The sequence below is a fragment of the Chiroxiphia lanceolata genome, chromosome 14, assembly GCF_009829145.1.
Source record: "Chiroxiphia lanceolata isolate bChiLan1 chromosome 14, bChiLan1.pri, whole genome shotgun sequence".
NCBI classification, from domain to species: Eukaryota; Metazoa; Chordata; class Aves; order Passeriformes; family Pipridae; genus Chiroxiphia; species Chiroxiphia lanceolata.
Window position 1 is genome coordinate 18023597 of NC_045650.1, and position 23606 is coordinate 18047202.

Here is a 23606-nt window from a genome sequence, read left to right on the forward strand (position 1 = left end):
TGCCCGTGTGTCCGCCCCAGCCTCACCGCAACGGGAAGCCCCCAGGGATTTGCAGCGGGCTGGAAGGGACCCGCAGTGGGTCTGCTGTGCACAACAGAGCAGCCTGGCAGGCCAGTGGCTTCTCCCAGGCTGGCTGGCTCCACTCCTGTGTCTCTGGGGCCCTTGGCCACGGAATGCATCATGCCTTCCTTCCCGCCCAGCACGGCTGGCCCAGAGTTTTCCTCCCATGGCGACGCTCCCTCCCCACCTCCCGCGGTCCCGGGGGCGGCGGGAGGGTAGCAGCGTGGTTGTGATTGCATGCCCACTCCCACCAGTGGAGCCTCCTGTTATTTTGTAGTCTTTTATTCATTTTACAGTAAAACGGATTTCCAAGGAATGCACCCGAAAGCCCAACAAGAAAATATGTAGGAAAGGAGGTATGTAGCAAGCCGACCGGCAGAGAGGCACAGAGAGGAAAGAGAGAGAGAGTGAGAGTGAGGGGGTGCCTGTCTGGCCCCTGGCCTGCAGCACACTCCTCCGGCACCTCTCTGTGCCGCCACCCAGGCTGTGGGCCCTCCAAGCAGCCCACCCTGCCACCCCCCACTTCCCACTGGGAGGAGTCCCACGGATGCTCTGGCCAGCTGGGAGTACAGGTCTGGGGTCAGGTCATGACGATGCTCATGTTGCTCCAGGCCTTTCAGAACAGCTTCTCCTCCTGGGCTGAGCCTGCCTTCCCACCTTCATCCCACTGGCACCAACAGCCTCCCAGCCTCTGGGTATGAGGGGTAGCCTCTGATGGCAGGTAGCACTTAAATGCACCCATCCCTTAGGGTGCATCCCCCATTGGGGGTGTACAGACTTGCTCAGGGAAGGGCCTGTGTGATGGGGGACTGCATCCTGTCCTGAGCTGAGCTTTTCCCCAGTTCCATCCCTGGTCATTTTGCATCCGGAGTTTCTTGGTTAAAAACATAAAACCTCTCCTGGCTGTGTAAATCATGCCATGTTGTGCCCCAGCCCTTGTTCCTGCCAAGGCTGCTCCCCACTGCTCACACCCCCATGCCTGTGCCAGCCCTGCCAGTGAGGATTTGGTCTCCAGCCCATGGCACAGCATTCTCCCTGAGCCCTGGCTGTACCGTGGTAAGCTGAGCTCCTCCAGTTCAGACACCTCTCTGCTTTGCCTTGCCTCAGCTGAGCTTCCCCCATTGCCCCTAAGTGATCCTGTATTCCCAACCAGTGGCATGGACCAGAGAGTAGAGATGTGCAAATGGGAGCTGGCTCAGCCCCATATCAGACGTGGTGCTTCACCCATCCCACCACACAGCCCCCTTGCAGACAGGGAGAGCTGGCTGCTCTGTGCATCCCAAAGATGAACGTGGGGACAGTCAGGCAGCCCAGCTCTTCTGAAAGGCTCAGTACAGGGTGTCTGGCCGGCACAGGCTGCTGTCCTGGGTATCCTGTGACAGCAGGGTCCCTGCATCCCGACCTCTGCCTCCCTGCACCCCTGGGTTTGTCGGGGCCAGTGCAGCTGGGCTTGGAGGTTTGGGGAGCGCTTTCCTTCCAGCCGTTTCCCCCAGTTCTGTTGTTTGGTTTCTTTGCTTTGCTTTTCCTGTTGCTGTCCTGGCTATTCACACGCCATCTCTCTGAGTGCCAAGGCTGCCCCTGAAAGGGCTGGCGCATTAGGGAGTCTCTGCACGCTGCCTCCGGAGCCGGCTGTGCCAGTGATCACCAGCCACTTCAAAGCGCTTCCTCTCCCGGCCCTCCCACCGGCTGCCAGGGCTGGCAGACCCCCGCCACCCCCAGCCCGATAGACAGGGCCAGGGAAGCAGGGTCCAGGTTATGGCTGGAGAAGGGGACAATATAAGGCATGGCCAAACACCTTGGGTGTGCTCGTCTGGTTTTCCCTTCCCGCTGGCACTGCTCATGGGCAGGGTTTCTCTGCAGCCCATCTGCAGTTGCCTCTGGCCACCTCCTGCAGAGCTGTTGGGGGACATTCCCACTGCCCCCACTGGGCTCTGTTGGACGGACCAGCGGATCCCCCGTGCCGGCCATTTGGGCATCCAGGTGTGATGTACCAGGAATTAAAGCACCCAGACACTGGCAGTGCTCTTCAGCTCCAGCCAGGCTCTGGTGGCCATTGGCTTGAATTAACTGAGTCACTTGTGATGAGACACAGAGGCTCCTCCGCCTCTTATCGTATGTCTTGAGTTAGTAATGATTGGGGTGAGGATAATGTACCTGCAGTGCTGATTTCCTTGGGCTGAAAATTTGAAGATTGGCTCATTCTGGAATATTCATGATTATAATTTCTAAGGCAACATATGAACAGTGATGAGCTCTCCTCTTGCAGAACAGTATTTTGGTGGTTGAAAATGCTCCCACCTTACTGGAGTTTTCATGATTTCTGCCACCCCTAAGCTCAATGTATTTCATAGCAGACAGAGGTCTGAGAATTTATCATAGTTTATCTCTGGGACAGAAAAACACCCCTGTTTCCCCGCCCAGTTGCCCACAGTAATTTCCTGCATGGAAATTTCCTAAATGCCAGTCTCCTCCACACACGTTGGTCCTTTCTCTGGGAGCAAGACAGGCCAGTGGTGCTTTGAGAATAACTAGCCATGCATGGTGCCAGGGGAGCTGAGAGCGCTGAGGCTCAGCTGAGGCTCAGGTTTTGCTGTGAAAATAACCTTGCCCACCCAAAGACCATGTACACACACAAACATGCACACACACCATACAGTACCTATGTGCAAAACGCAGCTCTGCCCTTTGCTTTGTTCTGCCAACACTTCCAGCCTGTGCTTGGCTGTGGCAGGTGCCAGGATGATTTTCCCTTCCCTTCACCAGCAGCCTGGGCAAGCCTTGCTGCAGGGCATGAGGAGGTGGATGTCATTTTTGGAGGGGAAAAAAATGTGGCTGCCCTGCACTCAGCAGCCCTCCCCGGTTTTCATTAGCGACTGCCCAAATCTCTCTGGCTGGGGCTGTGCAGAGCCTGCGATGCTGCAGAGACCAATGGGCAGGTCCAGTGTCTTCCTCTGCTGTGTGAGGGTGGCTGGAGCTCCCAGCAGCTCCTGGGCTCAGGATGTGCTTTAGCTGCTCTGTGGGAAAAGCGTTGTGGCTTCTCCACTGCTCTCCAAGAAGGGGATTTGCCCAAGTACTGGCTGAGGCTTCCCTGCAGTGCTCCCTTGCTGGAAGCTTCTCCCCAGCCCCCTCAAAGCCTGCTGCTCTGCAGAGCTGGCTGAGCAGACCACCGCCCTGGTGCTTCTGCTTCCACTCTGGGGAATGATTTGCAAAGGTGAGGGTAGGTGTTTGTGCTGGTGGAGGCAGCAGAGCGTGAGAAGATGCAGTGCTTTTACCGAGTCCGCTCAAGGATGGAAATAACTCCTCTGCATCATTCCGGGACAGGGAGGGGCTGGGCAGCACCAAGGTATGCTGCAGTCCTGGAGCAAGGGCTGGTGGCTGGAAGGTCCCAGCAGAGTTACCCCTTCCTGTGGGGTTGTGCAGCAGCAAGTTCAACAGCTGCATCAGTCTTGGTCCAGTTTCTTGTCACTCCTGGAGGAGCAGCTGAGGTGGTGTGGCCAGCGGCAGGTGCACCTTTGGGTGCACGTAGCCATCAGACAGCTCCTGCTCCCTGAGGCATCGTGGCTGTTTTGTGGGAGTGGGTGCCCCACTTGCACGGAGAAGAGGATGCTGGAGCTGCCTACAGGCACCCTGAACAGACTTTTGTATCTGGAAAGATGACAGCTCAGGCTGCTGCTCTTGTGTTATCCATACCATGGTGAGAATGAAGCCTCCAAGGAAGCCTCACCCTCCTTTATCCCTGTTTGCACTGGTGTCAGTGCTGTTGGTATGGTTTACTTAAGATAGCATAAATCCAGTGTGGCTGGCCCTGTTTTGGGGGAAGTGATTTTATTTTTTACTGAACTTGAACTTAAATCTTTCTAGAGCCTTTAGATAAGAGTATATGCATCCTTCCTATCAGCCTGAACAATGTCACTTCCCAGTCAGCTTAAAGTGAAGTGGCACAACAGACATTTACACTGGGTTAGTGGAGGGTGTTTTTGATGGGTAAGGAGAATGAGCCACCAGCCTTTTTGGTTTTTCCAGCTGTGAATCCACAGGCTTTAGCCCATCCCCATGAGAGTAGGTGCTGCAGGGCTCTGCATGGTGGCCTTTGTTAGTGCAGAGGAAGATCTCCTGGGATGGGTGTCCCTGAACATGTCAGTAGACAGTGGAAGGAGATATTGGAGCAAAGTGCAAGGGGTGGGCGAGGGAAGCGAAGCTGTGATTGCTCTCATGAGCTGTGGGGCATCGGTGGCTTGTGCTGGAGGTGAACATTGCAGCAAGAGGTAAAAAGCCCACTTGGTCACAACAGTCTGTGTTGGCCATAACCCCAGCCAGCCTGGAACCTTCCTGCTGATGGGTAAGGCTCGTGCTTTGCTTCTGCCACACACATGCCCCTGCCGTTCCCCTCTGCCCTGGCCTGCATCACTGTGCTCCTGCTTTGCTCAGCTCCCCAAGTGCTGCTTTCTGCCATCTCTTCTGTGGTGCCTGAAGCTCAGGGTGCTTTAGGCTTGTCCCAGCCATCTCTAAGTTCTGCAGCAGCAGTCTCCAGCTGGATCCCTCCCTGATCAGCCAGAACAGTTGCTCAGGTCATAGAGATGTTATCCACTGCCCTCTCTTACAGCCTGACAGGTCCTCATAGCTGATTCCTCCACCCTCATCTTCATGGAGACCTTTGCCCCCTAAAGGAGACTGGGCTGGAGGGCTGCAGCCTGGCTGTTCTCAGGGGTTCAAAAGCACCAGGGCCTTTGGCAGTGGAAAATGATCTCCAGCTGCCTGTGATCAGCTTCTCAGCTCTGCAGCACGGTGTGATGAAGGCTCACTGCCTGTGGTCATCATTAGAGAAAAATCCCTATCCCTTAGCAGTACCAAGAGGTTGGCACGTAGCACCGGTTAGCAAATGTTGCATGAGTACTTCGTCATTTAAGTGCTTTCTGGGCTTGCAGCTCTTCCTAATGAAGACACAGCAGGTCAAGCCTGCAGCCTCCTGCAGAGAGGCTGAGCGGCCGCACGCGCCCAGCCGAGCTGGGGGGTGGGATGGGGAGGGAGAGCAGGAAGGAGGCAGCAGGAAGGGGGAATGCTGGGGTTGAGGTGCTGGGGTGAGAGGTGACAGGGATGGGGCGTGGTGCTGGGTGAAAAGAGGAGAATGATGTGAGATGCTCAGGGGGTGGTTGGGTGGTGAAGCAGGAGGTGAGGAGGTGGGGCTGGAGCACAGCGGGGGTAGGTCGGGAGGTGAGCTCTGAGTTGGAGAAGATCAGGATGGCACAGGAAACAGCTGATCCATCCCTGCCCTGGGCAGGAGCAACTCTACCTTGCCTCTTCCTGGTGGTGTGTCTCACCTGGTCTTAAACACCTCCCCAGATCACCTCTTCTAGAACTTTCCTGTCCTTTCTGGCAGGAAGGTTTTCTTCTCGTTCTGCCTCATGTGAATTCAGAGTTGCCTGTGCTCTGTGCAAAAGAGAAGGACTTGCTCTTCCACCTCACCACCTCACAGTAGCCTTTCACATGTTGGGATACTGCTGTAGCTCCCATCATACCTCTGCTCCTGGTATTGGTGTGACCCAGCCTTCTGCAAACTTTTTGTGCCTTCTAGAGTTTTCTAGATTTCCTGTTGCTGCTTCTCCAGACTTTTTCCAGCAGGTCATGGCTGCTTAAGGCATTTTGCAAGCCTCTTGCCCCAATGGAGCTGCCTCATGGCCATTTCAGACCTCTTACTCTCCCATAACAGATTCCTTTTAAATTCAAATACTGTCCCACTCCATGCTACCATCTCTTTTATCCACATCCCCTGTCACCTGCAGAATGTCACTCCCAGAGTGACAGTGAGAACAACTCCCTGATTTTTGTCTTCCTGGCCAGTTTTGTGCTTTTAGTCTCATAGTTCCATGCAGCCACAGGGCTGTCCTTTGCCTGTGGGAGCTTTACTGCAGGCTGTGCAAAACCCTTGCTGTGGTGCTGATGGGGCTCATTGGTGGCAGCAGCAGGACCCTGGGATCAGCCAGGTGTCTGGAGGGATGTTAGAACCCTGTGTTTCAGGGGAGAGTCACTGGGCAGTCCTGCCTGGGGGAAACCCTGTTGTCACCCCAGAGCTCACCATCACCTGGGGAACTTTCTTTTTGTTTCGTGCATTAGGGAGCAGAGGACTGGTCTGCAGCTCTGGTCACCTGCAGACAGCAGGTGCTGGTCTGCAGCTCTGAGGGGATATGGAGAGCACAACCTCTTCCTGAAATTCGAGGCTCCAGGGCACAGGGATGGCACCGCTCACCCTTGTGCCCACATGGACAGGCAGTCCTTTGCAGGAACAGACCTTTGGTACAGATCTGCAACACTTCTGCTCTCTGCCTGCCCACAGGCCACCTCTCCTGTCTCCCACTGGCTGCTTGGAGCTCGGGAAGTGCCGTGCTCACTGCACACCATCCACAGCAGCATTCCACAGTGCTGGGCTGGGGCTGCCGGGCTGGCCAAGCAACGTAAGGTGTTCAGGACATTACAGAAACCAGTATGTTCAGGGTTCTGCCTTGGTTAGGTCACCCTGGTTGGTGCCTTCGCAATCCTCAGTGAAACAGGCAATGAGTCTTTTAAGAAGGGAGTTGGTGCAGGATAGAGCTGAGCAGCACAGGGCAGCCTTTGTCATGAGGGCTCCCTGCAGCTGCTGTGGTGGTCTCATGTGGTGGCTCCAGTGGTTGGTGACACTGCTGTGCCAGGCACAACAAGGGGCCATGCACCACCTGGGGGTGATGGGCAGGACCCTGCCTGGTGGTCAGTGGCCATGCAGGGCAACCCTTTGTGTGAGCTCTGCTGGTGACAGAGGACAGTTGTCCCCAGTGGCAGCAGAGCTAGGAGCAGGACTCCTGCTTGCACCTGGGTGGTAGGAGAGGGAGCCTTGCCTGGAGCAGGGAGCTGAGGGGATGCAGGAGGATCCGCAAGTATTTTGAAAGACTGATCCACCACCAGCGCTGACGCTGCCACAGCCCCGCTCACCTCTTCCCTGCCACCCTGGCCCTCCCCAGGGAGGATCTGGGAAGGGGTCCAGGTGAAGTGGCATCCTGGCACAGCTCCCAGGGCAGTCCTGCCCGTGCCCTACACTGCCCTGGCTCTGGGAGAGGTGCAGTGTGAGTAGCCAACAGTGCTGTGGGGCACAGGCCTGGCCCCACCGTCTCTGCTATCATGCTATTTTTGAATTCTCCTTTTTTTTATTTTCTGTTGTGTTTTTTTTTCTTTTTTTTTTTTCTTTTTGTTGTTTTGTTTCTATTTCCTTTCGTTTTCCTTTTTCTGTTCTGTCTCCTCGTGTTTGGTCCCCAGGAGCCAGCGCTAAGAAACAGGGCGAGGACTTAGCGGATAATGACGGTGATGAAGACGAAGGTATTTCTGTGCTCGAGGCTGCCACTGCATGACACGCAAAGCAGCTCCGTTTGCCCGCCATCCGCTGCCACCTCCAGGGAGCCCTGTGTGTGTCTGTCTGCCGTGCCAGGCAGCTGCTCGGGGTGGGGGGCAGGCTGGCCGGCTGTGCAGGGCACCCAGGACCTTCCCCTCCTCCTGAGGGCGGGGGAAAGCTCATGGGGTTTTTTTCTGCCTTAGGAGAAGTTTGCTCCTGCTCATTTTGAGCGAGGTGCAGGGAGGAAGCATGGCAGCTTGGGAGGAGAGGAGCCCTCGGGCACCTGAGCCCATTTCACCCTGAGCCCGGTCACATCCCACCTCCAGCCTCATCCCCCCGGAGCCGTTTGGATAAGTGCAGCTGGGAGCCAACAACCTCCCCCTCCACTCTTGCTTGGCCTCGCCACGGGCACCAACCCAGGGTGGCTGTGCCAGCAGCCTGAACCCTTGGCACTCAAAGGGTATCTGGCCATGCCCAGGAGACCCAAGGTCCACTTGGTTTCTGTTAACTTCTCTACTTCCTCACCCAGTGGAAGCGAGGTCTTGCTTGCAAGCAGAGCATCAGCACCAGTCAAGGCAGAGCAAGTGGGCTTTCAAGCAGATGTGATTCTAGATGTACACCAGGGCTAAGAGAGCTGCAGAATAAGCTATTTTTAGTAAAACGGGGTCGTTCATCTGCAGGGTACGGAGCCGGTGTGTTTGGCTGCAGAGATGTGAAGAGAGGTAGGAGGAAGATCTGGCCAGGGTGCAGCTTGAATGTGCTGAGGGCAGTAAAACCTCAGGGTGTGCAGAAGGCCCAGGGCAGCTAGAACACAGCCTGGCAGATGGCTTTTAGGATCTGGGAAAGAGATGAAAAACTTTTTCCTTGGCAGTACTAAACCCCGGTTGTTTACTCCCACTAACCTGTGCCCCAGGATCTCTTGTACCAGGGTGTAAACTGGCATTCAGCCTGAGTGACTTGACTGTGCTAAATCCCAACACACCAAACTGTGCTGCAGCAATTAGGAGCTGTTTATTCCCTGGTACATCTCCGTACATTGCTGACATTCTGCTGCAAGGATGTCCCTTTGTGTGTCAGTGGGAGCGTGCAGCAGGGAGAAGACATGGGCACGGGCACTGATCTTCCTGCCCTTCACATTTCAAGCAGGTGGCCCTGGAAAAAGTTGTCCTGATGTAGCTCTGCCACACAGGCGATGTCTGTCCTGGAAGAGCTGCCAGCATTTTTTGCTCCTCTGGTCTGTGCATTTGACTGGCTACATCCTGGCGATAGGAAAAGAGCCAGCACAGGTTTTGCTTTTGGCATAGCCTCATTCTCCTGGAGGGAAGAGGTTTTCTATGGGGAAGGGAGGCCACCTTTAGCCATGCCGTGGGCCACAGCTGAAGGTGAGGATGGCCACAGGTAGCCGTCAGTTTGGTCTGCAGCCCCCTGCAATGGGCAAGCCACAGGGAGGAGTGGACATGGACAGAGGTTAGGTGGGTGTGAGAGAGCATGTCCACCCCAGCTGGGCATCAGCACTGAGACGGTGTGGCTGTGCCCCCGGAGTGCAGCCCTGTGTGGACTGTGGTGGGGGCTGCAGCCAGGGAGGCAGGCAGGGAGCAGCAGCTGGGTGGGGCAGCTGGGGCCAAGCAGGCACTGCCAGCCCACCCGAGCAAGGTACTGGGTGCGGGAGAGCACGAGGGAGGGCAAAGTCCATCAGTGCTGGCTCGCCAGCCCAGCACAGGGCTGGGCAGCACAGGCATTTGGGACCTGGCACTGTGTCCATGATGGGTGCAACCACCTCCTCTGTGTAACATGGGCGAGATGCACCAAGAGCCCGAGCGTGGGTGTTAGTCCCCTGTGGATGGATGTGACTCCATGAGGGATCACAGGCCAGTGGGGCAGAAGGGACAGGTTGTCCCCTGGACAGGACCAGTTGAGAGAGGGAGCGTGGCTGCTCCCTGTCCCCCAGGCTCCTGCAGTCCTTCCTCCCCGGCCCTCGGGGTCCTGTTCCCCATCCTCACTCCATGCCTCATCCCTGTCCTTGTCCAGATGCTGTGCTCACCTCCCTGACACACACACGTGCATACACCGTCTGCCTCATCACCATGTCTGTGTCTGGGCACTGGGGTGCCGTGGGTTCACATCCTGACAGCAGGCAGGTCTCTGCCTTCCTAGGGGGATGGGAAGGGAGGGTAAGAGAGTGAGACATTGGAGCACACGTCAGTGGCCCCCCCACCTTCTAGGTCCTGCACACCCCCATCCCTGCCCCCCCCCCAATGCCAGCTTCCAGGACTCCCGGAGCACTTGGGTCCAGCCAAAGGCAGGATGTGGGGCTGCATCCCAAGGCTGGACTCTGCAACTCCCACCCACAACAGAGCTGGTCTGGCTCCCGCACGATGCCAGAGCCCAGCTCTGGGGAAGAGCAGTGGGGTCCAGCCAGCACCCCTCCCACACTGTGCTCAGACCCCCGAGGGGACAGCAGTGTGGGGACGCTGCAGCGATTGCCACCACCCGGAGAAGGGCTGGCAGGGTTGGTTTAGTGGTGTTTGGCTTTGGAGGTCCATGCTGTGGCCCCCAGGAGAGCTCTGGCTTTGGCTCCTAAGCCCCCTCCCTGGTCCTGGCAGCTGGCATTGCCCTTGTACTTGGTCTGCCTGTCGGGCAGGGTGCTGCGGCCGTCGGTGCGGTCCTGTGTTTAACCACCTCTCCTTCCAGACATCCGGGACAGCGGGGCCAAGCCGGTGATGGTGTATATCCACGGTGGCTCGTACATGGAGGGCACGGGGAACATGATAGACGGCAGCATCCTGGCCAGCTACGGGAACGTGATTGTCATCACCCTGAACTACCGCGTTGGAGTGCTCGGTATGAGCTGGCCGGCGTGGGCTGTGCCGTCAGCACAGCCGGGCAGTGGGACAACCCCTGTGTCTGACCGGGCTTGAACCAGCCGGGAAAGGGGCGGAGGGGGGCGTGGGGCCGGCGGGATGCGCTGCGGGCACGGCCCCTGCCTTCCGCCCTGGCTGCCAAGCGCGGTGCCACGTGGCAGAACCCCCAGCACGCGGTCGCAGCGCAGTCTGGGTCCTGGCACCGGCCCCCCCCCGGCTCATTTACACAAACTGGCTCAACTGAAAGCAAATATTGGTTTGTGGTTAAATGAATAATAAATGTGTTTACCCAGCATCTCCTCCTGAGAGGGCTCAGAGCGGTGAGGTGCCAGCGGGTACTGCCTGTCTGTCCTGGGGACCTGGCAGCTCTCCCTCCCTGGGCACAGACTGTTCTCCAAACCGGTTGAGCTGCTGGGACCCCCTCAACCACCCACCATGGCCTGGCCGCCTGCAGAGGGGACCACAGAAGGGTGTCAGGTGCCATACAGAGGAGGGCAGCAGTCCCATTTTCACAAGCACTGGTGACCTAGAGAGGCAGCTGAGGCACCAGGTCAAAAGGCAGTGCAGTGCCCTGCTTGCTGCAGCAGAAACCCCCAGGGGCTGAGACACAGGGGACTTGTGTGGAGCACACTGCTGCTTCCATTAGCAGCAGGGAGAACAAGGGATGCAAAGGTTTGGGAAAAGCTCCTTCCAGCCAAGCTGCTGTCAGGGCTGGCTCTCTTACTAGCCATCCAGCCTAGCATGGTGTTCTCCCTTGGTAGCTGGGCTCCCAGCTAGTACCTGAGACAGCACATCCCTCTGATAGCCCTCAGACCCCAGAGTTTCTTGCAGAAGATGACAGTTACCCAGTAGAAAATAAGCTTTTCAGTAAAAATAAACCTACTTAAGACCTTTTAAATTAAAAATTGGCCCTTTAGGATGAACAGATGCAAACTTAAGAGGCATGAGTCACAATATGACATTAGACTTAAGTTGTACCTTCATCATTTCCGTTGAAGTGGTGCACCCAGCCAGACCACCTCCAAGTGCCAGCACAGCACTGAGGCCACTCCCTGTGTGCTGGGATTACCTGCCTGGATTTTAACTAAGGACTGTGGTTTTGGCTTCCTGCTTAGAGTCAAACCAAACAAAACTGGTGATAACTTAATCTTGGGTGTTCCCTTTGCTATTGAAAACTTCTCAGCTTCTTCCTCACTGAGAGCCTTTGTATTTTAAGCTGCAGTCAGTTCCTCTCAGCTCAGCCCACCTCCTTACATTTACAGGGCCTCCTCCAGTCCACGTTGGTCCATGGAAAGCATTGGCTGTGCAGGCACTCAGCCTTCCTGCAGCCACTGATGCTTTCTCAGCTTTCCCTGGAGCATGTGTGAGCTGTCTTGAGCCATTCTTAGCACAGGTGGTGGTATGGGTAGGACAGAGCTTTATGCCCTTTACCATGTCACTGTTGGCTGAAGAGGCTCCCCTGGGCTTGCAGCTGCACTCTCAGCCTTTCGCCCCTCTTTGCTGTGCAGAGGGTGGCTGGAGCTCGAGGTGTCCCTGCTCCAGCTTAGAACTCTCTTGGTAGTGGGGTCTCATGTTGTAGTGGTACAGGGTGCCATAGAAACTCCCCTATACCTGGGGAAGGGGGGGTGGGAGGTCAGGACATTCCCTGCTTCCTCATCCCTAACTGGGCTCCCCTTGGCCCTCAGGGTTCCTGAGCACAGGGGACCAGGCTGCCAAGGGCAATTATGGGCTGCTGGACCAGATACAGGCCCTGCGCTGGGTCAGCGAGAACATCGCCTTCTTTGGGGGAGATCCCTTGCGGATCACGGTCTTCGGCTCCGGCATCGGTGCCTCCTGTGTCAGCCTGCTCACCCTCTCCCACCACTCTGAAGGTAGGTGTCAGCTGTGCCTGGGATGCTGCAACTGTGAGCAAACACCCCGCTGATGCTGCTCTAGGGAAGGGAGCCCACGCAGGTCCCGCTGTCCAGCCTGACAAAGCCAGGGCTGCTTTCTAATTAGTTGCTGGTGAGAGCCTGACCTGGGGCTGGAAAAAAAAACATTCTCATCCTGGGCAGGGAGAGGCCAGTGGCAGAGCACGTGGGAGGCAGGGATGGAGCTCCCAGTGCACAGTGCTGCAGCCTGGGGCCAGCACCCAGGCATGGGGAGAGGTGGGGACCCCTCCCGTGGCATCCTGCCCCAGTGCTCAGGCTCGTCCATGTGCAGATGTGGAGGGGGGGTAGGGCATCATGCAGGGCACCAGGAACACGGATCTCAGTGCTAGGAAAGGCATTCACACTGGAATAGAAGGGAAAACAGACCTGAGCCTGGGGAGGGATGGAGGGCCCCATCTTGTGAGACTGGGAGAGCTGGAAGTGCTGTGACTAGCAAAACACAGGTGGAAGTAGAATGATTGATATCTGTAAATATAGCAGAGTGTTTACTCTAGATAAGGTAAGGAATTATTTATGCTAAAAGATTGTGTTGGAATAAGAGCAAGTGCATGTAAACCACCTGCAAAGACATTTACATCAAGCATTTGGGGGAAAAAAATTAACTGTGGGACTAGAGGTTCTCGATAATTTTCCTAAAGGAAATTGTAGGAGCAAAGCCTGAACTGAATGTGATCCACAGGGGACCAACCTACCAAGGACATGCTCACAGCCTTTATATGAGGGTGCTGTGTCCCCAGGTGTGATGCAGGGGAGAAAGGGACACGTGTGGGCAGGAGACATGGGTGTGAGCCTGCACCTGAGAGACACACACCAGATTGCACTTGAAGCTGATGTGAAGAGCTGCAGCCCTGCTCAACAGCCTGGGTATCACACAGGAATGGAGACCTTCAGAACCTCAGCAGGGCTGATGGCTGATGATGGGGAGCCTTTTGCAGGCTGAAAGCTGCTGCAGAAAGAAAAAGTGTTTTCTCTGCCCATATTGAGTGTGAAATGCTGGTGGGGGAACACTATGTGTGATGCATTCACAGTGCTCCTTAGGGTGCTCCTTTCCATCACAGGAGTGCAGGACTGTGTGCTTGGCTGCCCAGGTGACCCAGGATGGAGGGAACAGCATGGAGAGAGTCTGAGGGTGGATTGGAGGGGCTGCTTCTTGTGACTTTCCAGCCACAAAAATTAGTCCTGTTAGTATAGTACTTTCCAGGTGATGCTATGCTTTCTGCCACTGAATCCTGCACCTGAATGCCTAAACCCTGTATCTGCCACTAAACCCTGTATCCTTTGCTGCCCTGTCCAGCCCCAATGCCTGTGGTGTGGTCTCCCCTGAGTCTCAGTGGTGCTGTGTGCTCAGCACCCTCCCAGATGTGGCAGGGGAGCTGTAAACGCTGCGAGGTGTGAGGGGAGTGCTCAGTGCTGCAACCAGTGTCTCATAAAACCAAATGGCCATAAAATTACCTCAAAAACCCTCTGTGCCAGAGCACCCGTCTCCCCAAGGACAGGTAGCTGGCTCTGGAACACGGCAGGGGAGCCGTGCTAAGATGCAGTCTGCAGACCAGGTGGGCTTGTTTTTATTACATCAAAATAAAACTCATAGTGATCAAAAGCGATTAATGAAACTGCTGATTTATGCCTGCTCTGCCAGGTGCTGCAAGAGGCAGACACTGGAGGCTTGGTACAGCACAGTGTCTGGCTGCCTGGGAGATCCACATCCTCTCTGCCAGCCTCAGCCCTTGCAGGCAGGTGGATTCCACACCAGTGACCAAAATGCAGAGCTCCATCACCTTCCCTGGGCCCCAGAAGGCTGGAGAGGCCCAGGGTGCTTGTGGGGCTTCAGCCAGGTGCTGGCATGGAGGGGGAGGATGTGATGAGTCTGAATTCTTGCAGACTCCTGTGTCCTCCTGGATCAGGACATGGCCATGGAGAGACACAGTAAAGGAACTCCATCAGGGACATGACCAGCTGCTGCTGACATCAGCTGCCCCATACTTCCCCAGGCAGGGGCATAGCCCAGCCTAGGGGGTCTGTCTGGGAAGTGATGCTGCTGGCAGGGACAGTATGGCTGCTGCTGGGACAGCATCTCCTGAGAGCCAGGATACCCCATCCTGGCTCCTTGGCACGTGGATGATGGTGCAGAGCAAGCAAACCCATGGCCAGTCTCCAGCCTGTAGGCTGGGTATGGCTTTCTAGGGCACTGGGAGGTGACAAACAGAGCTTGTGACTTCTCTTTGTCCCAGTGCATGGGACTGTACGTCAGGTACTTGGCAGAGCAAGGGCTGTGCGTGCAGACAAGAGCTATGGACATGGTGGCCAGGAGCCAGGAGCCTCTGAACACTTCTGTTGCGGGAAGGTGCATGTTTCCCTGCAAAGCAGCACAGCCCTGGTTGCAGAGAGGTTCTCTGCACTTCAGGGTGCTGGGGACAGCCCCAAGAGCAGCACAGTGTTGTGCCAGCACCATTCAGGGATCACCTTAAACAGTTCCCTGTGGTGAGCAAGTGCAGGGGTCTGGCAGAGGTGCAGGCAGCACTTGGGGTGAAGAGAGCTGGTTGGAGAGCAGGGACCCTGGGGTGCACCCCAGACTGGCTGCCTTTCACAGCCCCGGAGGCTCTGCTTCCTCACCACCCTTTGTATTCTGAGCACAAGCACCATTGACATGGGACTGGAGCGAAGCCACGCATTTCTCTGCCTGGGCCAGGGCCTTTGTGGCCTCGTTTTCCAGGGCGAAAGTCCACTCCCTCTGTGTTCCTGGTGGCAGAAAGGCCCTCTTTGTGCATCTGGCAGCGTGCTCCTGCAGGGCCGGATTGGCACTGAGCAGCCCCAGCTGGGCAGGAAGCAGCAGGGAGGGGGTCGAGGGGGACTCTGACAAAGCACTGGGGTGGGACACGCAGGGTTAAGTGCCCTCGAGCAGGCATTAACCCTCCCACTGCTACCAGCCCGCAGCCTGGCTGCTCAGTGAAGCAGGTGTCAACCTGGGCTGGAGGAGGGTGCTGAGCCAGGGACAGTGTGTGCCCCTCGGGGCTCGGGCAACATGTCCTTGGGTGATGGGGCAGCACGTGCTGTTCAGCAAGGCCAGGCTGTGATGTAGCCATGGCTCCTCTTCTCCACCCACCAAAGATGCTGGGCCATCCCCTGCAATGGGATCCTCAGGGAGCACAGGAGCCCTTGCTTGCTGCCAGGAGCACCCCCCCACTTGCATGCCCAGCTTTCACCCTGCCACCCTCGCAGTGAGCTGAACCCCTGTGTGAGCCTGGCTCAGCAGCAAAGCCCAGGTCAAGGCCAGGTGTGGGCTGAAGTGCTGGGTTCTTGCAGGGATACAAGAGCATCAATGCCTTCTCCACGCTGCATCCTGCGCTGCAGTGCTGGGGTGTTGGAACCCTGCTGAGAGCTTCCTCCACTCCTTGCCTGTATTGCAGGTCTCTTCCAGAGGGCCATCATCCAGAGCGGCTCCGCGCTCTCCAGCTGGGCGGTGAACTACCAGCCCGTGAAGTACACCAGCATGCTGGCTGACAAGGTGGGCTGCAATGTGCTGGACACGGTGGACATGGTGGACTGCCTGCGGCAGAAGAGTGCCAAGGAGCTGGTAGAGCAAGACATCCAGCCAGCTCGCTACCATGTGGCCTTTGGGCCGGTCATTGACGGGGATGTGATCCCGGATGACCCAGAGATCCTGATGGAGCAGGGCGAGTTCCTCAACTATGATATCATGCTGGGAGTCAACCAGGGTGAGGGGCTGAAGTTCGTGGAGGGTGTGGTGGACCCCGAGGATGGTGTCTCGGGCAGTGACTTTGACTACTCAGTCTCCAACTTTGTGGACAACCTGTACGGATACCCAGAGGGCAAGGACACCTTGAGGGAGACCATCAAGTTCATGTACACAGACTGGGCCGACCGGGACAACCCCGAGACACGTCGCAAGACTCTGGTGGCCCTCTTCACCGACCACCAGTGGGTAGAGCCATCAGTGGTGACAGCTGACCTGCACGCCCGCTACGGTTCCCCCACCTACTTTTACGCCTTCTACCACCACTGCCAGAGCCTGATGAAACCTGCGTGGTCGGATGCAGCCCACGGGGATGAGGTGCCTTACGTGTTTGGGATCCCCATGATTGGCCCCACAGACCTCTTTCCCTGCAACTTCTCCAAGAACGACGTCATGCTCAGCGCCGTGGTGATGACCTACTGGACCAACTTTGCCAAGACAGGGTGAGTGGGGATGGGTGCTGTGCCTTGGGGGTCTGCAGTCACTGCAGCTGTACCCCTCAAGACCGTGCTGTGGTGACGGGGGGGTTGTCATGCCTGATGTGGGACACTGAGCCCTCTGAGCCCAGAGTTCTGTGTGCTGCACCTTCACTGGGGTCATGGCCTCAACCACAAAGCAAGAAGCTTAGAGCATGGGCACTCCCTGGGACAGGACCCAGCCGAACGCAGGGGTGGGGAGGCTGGTTGGCTGTAGCTGTCATGGGTGAGGCTTGACCCAGGGTTGGGGTGCTGCCCCATGCAGGACCTTTTGCCAGCACACCCTGTGCCACCACTGGCAAAGGCGTCCCCAGCCTCCATCTCTACACCCAGCTTTCCCTCCTTGCTTCTTTGGCTTTTCCCAGTGCTAGTTCTCTTCTGCCTGTGTTTCACAGGGACCCCAACAAGCCCGTCCCCCAGGACACCAAGTTCATCCACACCAAGGCCAATCGCTTTGAGGAGGTGGCCTGGTCCAAGTACAACCCCCGCGACCAGCTGTACCTGCACATCGGGCTGAAGCCACGGGTACGTGACCACTACCGGGCCACCAAGGTGGCTTTCTGGAAGCACCTGGTTCCCCACCTGTACAACCTGCACGATATGTTCCACTACACCTCCACCACCACCAAAGTGCCACCACCCGACACCACGCAGAACTCCCACATCACCCGCCGGCCCAACAGCAAGATCTGGACCACCAAGCGCCCCGCCATCTCCCCCGCCTACAACAGCGAGAACGGGAAGGAGAAGTGGAGCCCAGAGCAAGAGGCGGGCACCCTGCTCGAGAGCCCCCGCGACTACTCCACTGAACTGAGCGTCACCATCGCCGTGGGCGCCTCCCTCCTCTTCCTCAACGTGCTGGCCTTCGCCGCCCTCTACTACCGCAAGGACAAGCGCCGGCAGGACACGCACCGGCAGCCCAGCCCCCAGCGTGGCGCCGCCAACGACATCGCCCACGCACCTGATGAGGAGATGCCCTCCTTGCAGGTGAGCCAGGGCACCACGAGTGCGAAGCTGTGCCGTCCCACGACACCCTGCGCCTGGCTGCTCTGCCCGACTACACCCTCACCTTGCGCCGCTCGCCGGACGACATCCCGCTTATGACCCCCAACACCATCACCATGATCCCCAACTCGCTGGTGGGGCTGCAGACCCTGCACCCCTACAACACCTTCACCGCCGGCTTCAACAGCACGGGGCTCCCGCACTCACACTCCACCACCAGGGTATAGCTGCCCGCCGCCGGCGCACACGCATGCACGCACGCACACACACGCAGCAGACACTGGCAGAGGGAGCGGCGGGGCCGGCAGAGCCCCCGGACGGAGGGGCAGCACCCACGGATGGGGCAGCTCCCAGCCCAGAGACCTGTGGGGTCCCGGTGTGGCCCCGGCGCTTTCTTTTGTTCCTATCTAACTTTTGAGAAGTGCTTTGACTCTCCCGGCCTCAGGGCCCCACGGGTTGCCCCGGGACGCCAGTGCGGTGCAGGGGGGACGCAGTAACCCCTGTCAATGGCCATGGGGCTCCCCGTGCTGTGGCTGTGCCTCCCAGTGGGGCGATCACATCCCCAGCGCTAAGCCCACTGAGCACCCTGGGACTGACGAGGAGTGGGACTGGGCATCCCTCTCGGCCAGTGCCCAGGCATCCCCAGGCAGCTTGGCAGCCCTGGAAAAGGCTTCTTCACTGTGCTGAGAAGTGGCCCTGGGCCATGGTGCTATAGGCAGAGGGAATGGGGACCTGGCCATGTGCGGGTGTGGGCGCTGGGGCCGGTGCCGGGGCTCAGGGACCCTGGTAGTGGGGCCCTGGGCTGGAGACTTGGCACCTCTGCCCTCTTTGCGCTGCAGAGAATCTCTTTTGTGTCAGTCATTTCTCTTTGCAGAGACGTTTTTTAAAGCAGATCTTTAGTTCTTTACACACTAACGGAGTCGCCGCGTTTTGTCCTTTGTAAAGATTTTAAAACCAAGTGTTCTTGATATAAAATAAAAAGCCAGTTAGAAGCCAGCGTGTGCGCACGGTGCCGGCCCCCCATGGCGCCCGCCTGCCGTGGGTGGGCACCAGGCAGGGCAGTGCCTCCTGCGCTGCGGGGCCGCGCTCTTTTGTATTTTTTGATATTTTCCTCCTCTGTCACCCGTGCCCACCTATCTCAGCCAAATAGCCTATCCAACGGCCTGCCTGCGAGCACCTCCGCCCCGTCCCTCCACTGCCACCACTGGCCAAGTGCCACCCACTGCCCCACGTGGGCATCACCTGCTCTGAGCAATGTCTGTTCACCCCCATGAACCCAGGAGCACTGCCCCAGGCCTGCCCTGCTCCCCCAGGAGCATCCCACATCCCTTCACCACTGCCCCAGGGCCGTGCTGTGCCCTCTCTGCCCATGCCGCTGCCCAAAAGCAGTGGTTTGCAGCCTGTGTCAGGGGTGGGGTGACAGGAGCAGAGTGAGCTGCTTTCCAACATCGGCTCTGCCTCCCATGTTACTTCCACTGGGGCCTTTACCCCACTGTGGGGTGACCCCAGCTCTGGCATCTGGGACGTGCAGCTGGGATAGATGCCTAGGCAGGGACTTTGGGGGTGATGCAGCCTGCAATGGTGCTGGGAGCACCTGTGCCAGGGCTGGGGCACCCGCTGGGCTGGTGTGGCCACTGAACCACACATGTGGCTCAAGGCGAGTGGCTTTGGTGCAGTCGGTGCATGAGAAGAAGCAACACGGGATCCCACGTGGGGCACCCCAGTCTCAGATCCCCATGATGAGCACTGGCACCTGGGGAGGCAGGAGAAAGGGACAGGTCCTTGTGGGGACACCATATCTTGTCCCTGTGCAAGACGGTCCGGCTGGCAGACGCTGCCCATGCTGGCGGCCGTGACGCACCGGTGCCGGCTGGCCCTGCTGGCCCTGCTGCCTGGGGCCAGCCCATCGATGGCCCTGCTGCCCATGCTGCCTGGGCCAGAGCATCCACAGCCCTGCACCTGCCCCGGCCCCCGTCCCACACAGTGCTGAGGGTGAGGATGCTCGTTGGAGAATGTATTTTATACCCTGTCACCCGCGCAGAGTAACAAATTCCAAATAAACAGAAGTGATATTTTTAATAGCGGTGTGTCTCGCCTCTTCTTGGGAGCGTGCAAGGGGCCAGGGACTCCCAGGCTGGGTGGGTACTCTGTGCTGGCTTAGAGCCATCCAGCCATGGCTGTGCTGCTGGCAGAGGGTCTGGATGGTCTACATGTCCCTGGCACCCACCCCACAGAGGCAGCAGGAAGATCCAGTATCACCTAACCATGTTGAGGTGCTGGACCCCCAGTTTCAGCCAACGTTAAGCACAGCCCCATACGATCCAGATTGCCAACACCAAGAGCCACAGAGGGGGGAGTGTCACCCCATATCCCCGCCCTGCTGCCTCCACCGCCAGCACAGGGACCCCATGTGGATCTCATCTGTGCCAACAGCCCCCTCCCTCCAACCTTTCGCACCCCCTCCCCATCTTGCTGGGGAGCTCCCCTCCCCTACTTGCCAAACAGAAAAGCTGCTGGTTTCATTTCTTTTTAATGTAATTTCACTGGAGTTGCCATGGAAAACCAGGCACGGGAGGGGGGGCCGAAATCGCCTCCAGGCAGCGTGCAGACAGTGGAGCCAGGGCCGAGGCCCCGATCCAGGGGAGCTGGGGCAGGCAGGGGGACGGGCTGTGCTTGGGAGCTGGGTGAGGGGCTCTGCTCTGCTCTCCCGGGGTACCCTCGGCGATGCTGTGCCACTGGCACATCACCCTGTTCAGCACCGTGCTCCAGACCCTGTGCTTGACCCCCTATGACCACTGGTGCTGCCATTGTGGAGGTCCTGCACCCCCTGCCACCCTGTGCCCTGTGTGCTGGAGGTGCCGCAGAGTGGGCATGGCCTGGGGGCATGATGAAGAGTGTGGGAAAGTGCCATAGGCAGGCAGTGTGCCATGCTGTGCTGTCAGGGCAGGGATGCTGTGGAATGCCTGGGACAGGTTGCAATACAGCCAAGCTACAAGGGGACTCCAATGGGCTGATGGGGCTCTCATCCCAGGGCATGGGGATGCCTTCCCTGGGTTTTTCCATGCCAACAGGCAGAGTTGCCCCTGCTCTCTGGGTGAAGGAAACTGCCCACCCATGACCACCCTGAACTGTGACCTGCAGCCCTATTCAGAGTTGCCCCAACCACTGACCCCTCTGGCCCAACCCACCCAGCAGCCCCAGGACTGCAATACCAAGGCCCTCCATTGCAGCCCCTGTTAGTGACCAACATCAGACCACGGGGAGAGGTTTCCATGGAAATGCAGGTACTCCATAGCACAGCTCCAACAGCAGCCACCTTGCCTGTGGGATGAACAGCGGGGTCAGCCCTGCCTGGTGGCCAGAGGCCCATCCTGGTGACACCACCAGCTGCCCATTCTGGGTGCCTAGTGCCCTCTTGAAGGGGTGATACCTTTTTGCCCCAAATTAGGGGTTTGCTCTGCCCTCCTGTCCCCTCTCCTCATCCTTGCGTGGCCCCTGCTGTCTGCAACCACACGTGCCAGCATGGCCAACCCAGCTGGGACCCCAAGGCAAGCTGGTGACAGACAACACGGGTTTGCTATTATGTTTGCCTTTGCAAAAGTCCCGAGGCTGCCATCTGTCCGGGGTGTCCTTGACCATCAAGAGCTTTTCTTTGGAGACCGGGCAAAGCCCAAGGGACACTGCATCCCAGAGGGTACATGCAGTTAACATGTGTGTGACAATTGTGGGACATCCTCTGCTTCAGGGGACATGTTTAGTGCTGCAAAGAGAAGTAAGAGAACTCAGCTGCAAAGGTGTCCCTGGTATGGTGAGGGGATGAACAACCCGTGCATGGCCCCTGGCTGCTCCAGGATCCACAGTCAGCAGGAGGGAAAGGATGCTGCTCTGGACAGTAGCATCACTGGGGCAGCGTCCTGGTCCTGTTCCACTCACCCCTGATGCACCCAGGACACAGGACAGCAGACTCACAGGCAGTGAGGACAAGCTGTTACGTCGTATACTGCAACCCCCTCTGCCCCGTGCTGCAGCAGCACAAAGGATTTCTGTGCTCACCCACTGCCAATGACCTTCCTGGCAGTTGACTCAGACCAGAGGGTTTTGTCTCTCTGAGAGTAGCAGCCTGGATCCAGGGATGCCTGTGCTGCTGTCAGTCCAAGACTGGAAGCCTAGAGGCCTCTGCACTGCAGTGGTCACCCAGTGATGAGGCTGAGCTATTCACAGGGCCAACCCTTCCTGGGGCAGGATGGCTGGGGAAAGGGGGCTCTGAAAGCCTGTTCTTTTCCTCCTGACAGCAGAGGTGTTTCAGTGATGGTTGAGCTTGATTTCCTCCATCATACCAGTGAAACTGCTGGGCTGCAAGATCTCTGACCCCAGCAGTGTGCCAACGTCTGCGTCACCCTGGTCCCGCCATCCGGATGTTGGCTCAGTCCTGCCCATCTCATCAGCTTCTCTGTGTTCGACGAGCCCACGTCTTTGACCTCTTCGCTGCAACTTCAGACGCCTAATTAAGTTCACAATTAACGTCATTAACAAAGAGAGCGTTTCTGGTCCGCGTGGTAGTTTTCTGCGTACTGGAGGCAGCGTCGGCCACGGCTGCTTAGTACAGCCTGTTCCTGACCGCTGGCTCTTGCACAACAGCTTTACCTACGGCAAACAGGCGAGGGGGCTGCCCGTGCTCCCGCCCATCCCTGGGGCCCCTGGTCCTCCCACCAACTCCCGGCCAAGACAGCGGGCGGGCACCGGGCTGGACAGCAACGCCCCGGGCTCCTCCTCCCTCTTTTCTGTTTTCTTTCTCTAATTTTATTATATTTTCAGAGGGATTCCCACGTTGAGCCCCGCCGGGTGCTGCCGCGGGCAGGTGCGGCCCCTTCGCCCCCGGCCCGGCCCCGCAGCGCCACCTGGTGCCACCGCCGGCGACCACCCCCCCTCCCGCACTGCCCGGACCCCCCAGTGACACTCACCTGGCTCCCAGTGCCCCCACTGCCCCCTACTTGGCTTCCAGTAGTCCCCCGGAGGCCCCTAGTGACCCATAGCCTGGCTCCCAGTGACTTCCAGTGACCCGCAGTGATCCCCAGCTTGGCTCCCAGTGCCCCCCAGGGACCCCCAGCCTGGCTCCCAGTGCTCCCCCATCCGCCCCAACCTGCCTCCAGGAGACTCCTTGTGCTTCGTCCCACTTAGCCCGTCCCACAAATCCTCCAGTGCCCACCAGTCCGTCCCCGTCGACACCTCCCCGGTGCCCCCCCCCCAGCCTGATCCTCCCAGCCTGGCCCCACTAGCCCCTTCTCCACATTCCCCGCCCAAGTCTGCCCCCCGTCACCCCCCAGTACGCCCCCTCAGTGAGGCCCCCCCGGTCCCTCGGCGTGCCCCGGGGCCAGGGCGGTGCCGCGAAACGGCGGCTCCCGCTCCCCGCCGGGCTCTGACTGACACAGCCGTCGGCGGCTTATCAGAGGCCGAGATTGCGGCCCCACCCGCCCCGTGCCCCCGGCCCCCCCGGCACCTCCCTGCCCCCTGCCCACCCCCCCCCCGCCCCGCTGGGAGGGCATCACTTGTCTCCCCTCGGCCGCCCCACGGTGCCACCCTGCCGTCCTCGTGCGGGGGATGCCGGCACCGCTGTCACCCTCACGCAGGGCATGGGGTGCAGCGCAGGCTCCTGAAGCCCACCCAGGGGCCCAGCATGAGGGGCAGGGTCGCCGTGTCCCGCGCAGGGTGCTGGGCGGCGGGACCTTGAAGCGGGCCGGTTGGGTTAATCGTTTACAGGCTGTTTGCCTTTGTCGGCTGCAGTTGTAAACATTAAATCTGGGTATTGGTGACTCCCCAGGGACCAGATGGTACCCTGCAAAAGCAGATCAATTTGTCCTGGGAGCCGGGAGTACCCAGAGGTGTCTCCTGGAATGGCGAGCAGGGCTCTGGCATGGTATATGTGCCTGGCCTGCAGGGAATGTGGCAGAGAGGATGCTTGAAGTAGGGGGAGCGTGGCCACGAGGACCAGAGAGCTCCCACAGGACCATCCGGGGGGGGCTGGCCCTGCCTCGGTGCTGCAGTGACCCCTGAGCTGTCCCCAGGGGATGCTCAGCTGGGGGATGCTCAGCTCCATGGTTGGTGCTGGTGGGGGTGAGTCCAGGCTGGACACACCTGCAGTGTTTACTTGGCAGGGCCAGGCAGAGC

At 58.4% G+C, this 23606-nt stretch overlaps 1 protein-coding gene and 1 long non-coding RNA gene across 2 annotated transcripts in view; one reads left to right on the forward strand and one right to left on the reverse strand.

The window, feature by feature from the left end:
- The window catches only part of NLGN3 (neuroligin 3), a 38217-nt gene extending 18695 nt beyond the window's left edge, over positions 1 to 19522 (forward strand). The window contains 7 exon segments of the mRNA XM_032702495.1: positions 357 to 416; positions 7342 to 7401; positions 10106 to 10255; positions 11961 to 12146; positions 15614 to 16403; positions 16832 to 17430; positions 17433 to 19522. Of these exon segments, the coding sequence (XP_032558386.1) occupies positions 357 to 416; positions 7342 to 7401; positions 10106 to 10255; positions 11961 to 12146; positions 15614 to 16403; positions 16832 to 17430; positions 17433 to 17668 (2081 nt within the window). The 3' untranslated portion in view covers positions 17669 to 19522.
- A 433-nt stretch (positions 19523 to 19955) lies between these two features.
- LOC116794124 lies at positions 19956 to 22338 on the reverse strand. Its single transcript, XR_004359694.1, has 2 exons — positions 21779 to 22338; positions 19956 to 21201 (listed from the first exon to the last, which is right to left on the reverse strand). It is a non-coding gene; the product is annotated as an uncharacterized LOC116794124 (long non-coding RNA).
- Positions 22339 to 23606: the final 1268 nt, after the last annotated feature.